At 48.0% G+C, this 2,904-nt stretch overlaps 1 protein-coding gene across 1 annotated transcript; it reads right to left on the bottom strand.

The window, feature by feature from the left end:
* Positions 1 to 441: 441 nt before the first annotated feature.
* Positions 442 to 2,438, bottom strand: LOC149337763 (uncharacterized). Its single transcript, XM_089553508.1, has one exon. It carries the CDS (start codon positions 2,206 to 2,208, stop codon positions 1,009 to 1,011), a length of 1,200 nt encoding a protein of 399 aa, XP_089409634.1. The 5' UTR covers positions 2,209 to 2,438; the 3' UTR covers positions 442 to 1,008.
* Positions 2,439 to 2,904: the final 466 nt, after the last annotated feature.

The following is a 2,904-nucleotide window of genomic DNA, read 5'->3' as shown; positions in this document are numbered from 1 at the left end:
CGTAACAATTTCGAAATGGTAACGAGTACGTTACTATGTTACCGAAAAAAGTAACGCGTTGCCGGTAACGCCGTTACTTGTAACGCGTTACTGACAACACTGCCAATAAATAGCCACTAACAACACGCGTTGGTCGAGTTGGGTTGACCTTGCGCAGCCCGACTCAACCTGACGTTATTGGTTCATGTAAACAGGGCTAAGCAAGAACTCGCTTATGCAATGACAAAGTTTGCGTCCGGCCACCATGCATAGCTGCAGGACGCTCTCGGTGCTTTTGCGAGCCACACTTCCCGTCCTCTTGTTTTCTCTAACTCTGATTTATTTCTTTGTGGAATTATAAGCAGGGAAGGAGGTATCAAAGCAAGTAAATCTGTTATAATTTAAATATTTTCACGAGGTGGTGAAAATGCCGTGAAAACACAGACGAGCAGATTAACGCGGTACTGAAACAAGCTCTTTATTGGGCTGCCGTAGAATAGGCGTCTCCACCCACACACGGTCACCTGGCTTGTATTGTGCGTGGAGACGGCGGAGATTGCAGCGTTGGGCGTACGTTCGCTCTTGGTCTGTAATGCGTAGCCGGGCAACTCGTAGAGCTTCTGCACGCTGCAAGCAGGCGGTGACGTCAAGTATGTCCTCATTGGTGACGTTTGGCAGCATGGCGTCCGGCGTTGTGGTTACTTTTTGCCGTAAATGAGCCTAAAATGTGTCACATAGTACTGGTCTCAATAAGTGCGCTGTAGTAGACGAACATGACGTACGGAAGGAAGACATCCCAGGCCTTGTGTTCTGCGTCGGCATGCATGCCGAGCTCGTCTGCAATGGTTTTGTTCAAGCGCTGCATGTGGCCGTTCATCTGTGGATGAAACGCGTCATCGTCCGACGGCACCTATACTGTAGCGCAGGATGGCTTGCGTCAGCTGCACAGTGAACGCAGTTCATGTGTGTCGCGCGGGACACAGTGAAAGAAGGAAAAGCGAAACACACGCTGTAGCCAGAATGCGTGTTCTAGGCGGTTTCTTGGCTATCGTCATTTTCCGACGTTTCCTTCAAAGGTCGCTTGAGCGAGCGAGCCTTTTGTGCTTCGAGAATGTAATCAGGCTCACGAATTGGAAGGCCACGGCTCCTCCTTGGGTCCACGAGCTCAGGCAGCAAGCAGTACATATAAAATTTTTTGAGCCGCGGCAACATCTCGTCCTCCCAAAACGATTGATTCCTGGAAATCGCTTCAGTGCTGATGCCTTTTTTGGTCCACAGCACAAACAAGCACTTTTTACGGCGAGCAATATTCAGCTGTCCTTGCACTTGGTACCAGTAATTACTTTTTGTCTTCAGCTGCAATCTCCCGCTCTTGTTTTCCTCACAGCAGACTATTTTTTTGGCGCGAACTCCTTCTAGTGGAGTAAGGTCCCTCGCTGAGTAAGGACACTTGACTTCAACAAGAACGTCCTCCCCAATGAGTCCGTCCGGGGAAGCGCCAAGAAAGGGGTTCTCCTGGTCAACAAACAGGCCGCACTCCTTCACCACGACGTTGCACTCATTTTCGATTTGCTTGAGTGCTAAGCACTCGTGGTCTTTTCCATACCGAATCGCTTCGGAAGTTATTTCCTTGTACAGGATGTCGCCAACTGTCCGCCCACATCCCGTCGTTGGTTTCATTTTACAAATAGCACCAAACAATGATGCTGTCAATCTCTTTCGCCTTTCTTGTTTCCACAGAGTGCATCCACTCTGCTTCGACGTTGCTCGCTGCAGGTTTTCGATGTTGGTTGCTGATAGCGAAAGCGATTTCAGGAAGGTGTCGGAAGTAGATTGAAAAGCACCGGGCTCCATGTCTGGTAAGCCGTAATCAGCATCGGCACCAGTATGTCGCTCCTTTTCTCTGCGCTTGCAGCGTGAAGTGGTTGGTATCTTCTTTTTCGGTAGCTTTCGCTTTGAATTCCTCCTAGAAACTATCGCCTTCACAAATGATTCTGTGCATCCTCCAAGCTGCCCTCCCGAAATCCTGCGCGCGATTTTTTCGTGGTATGTTCCTCGGCAGTTGAGCGATAAGGAGGCTGCAAAACACCTTGTCTCGTAGGATCTTTTCAAACAATAGTTTATCCTCTTTCCTGCTACAAATTTCGCCACAATGGAGTTGTAATGTTCGGCAGCATTGTTATCGACGTCCATTATTAGGCTCGCCGTGTTTGCAACCACTCTGCTCATGGCAACACAAATTTCTTCAAAGATGCCTTTTTGAACTATTTCAGGAAATATATTTTCTTCTCCCGCTTTGCTTCCGGAACAGAAGTAATCAGCGCAGTTAGCGTGGTCTCCGAACACATGATTTGGGCCGTTCTTTATGTCATGAGCAAGACGGTCTATTTTTTCAGAAAACGATGCCTCTTCAGAGCTTCTAACTTTTATTGCTGTTGCAACTCCATGCCGTAGGCGAACAGCTGATTGGAGAATAGAGTTCTTTAATTTAGGAGGAATTTTTTCTAGCCGCTTCTTCTGAGCGATCTCTCTTATTTTTGCTGCATAGTTTCGAAGTAGATGGTTCCTGCACTCAATTTTTTCAACCCGCTGGTTGCCATACGGTGCTGCTGCTACGATAGATCTGTAAGTGCTGGAATCGCCATCAGCAATAAGTTTTGTATATTTGATGCCATGTAGCTCAACGCTTTTCTTGAAGCCTTCCACCACAATAGCTTGCTCCATGCTTGTTGAGCTTCCCTGCCAGTTCTTGTGGCACTGATGCTGTTTCGGGGTGGCACCTTGTGGAGTCCGGCCACACATTGCGCATATCTTGTTTTTCACGCCAAGGTACAGGACCTTTCCAGTTCTGTGACCAACGATAGCAGCCTGAAAGAGTAAGACCAATATTAGTCAAGAAGCTGCCCTACTGGCTGCACTGCTAAT

The sequence above is a fragment of the Amblyomma mixtum genome, chromosome 7 (genome assembly GCF_055824585.1).
Source record: "Amblyomma mixtum isolate Tamu chromosome 7, ASM5582458v1, whole genome shotgun sequence".
Taxonomy (NCBI): Eukaryota; Metazoa; Arthropoda; class Arachnida; order Ixodida; family Ixodidae; genus Amblyomma; species Amblyomma mixtum.
The sequence above is the reverse complement of the archived record's forward strand: the minus strand, read 5'-3'. Positions and strand labels throughout refer to the sequence as shown.

Coding starts and splice junctions, on each gene's coding strand:
- LOC149337763 (XM_089553508.1), bottom strand. CDS start 2,208: ATGAGCAGAGTGGTTGCAAACACGGCGAGCCTAATAATGGACGTCGAT.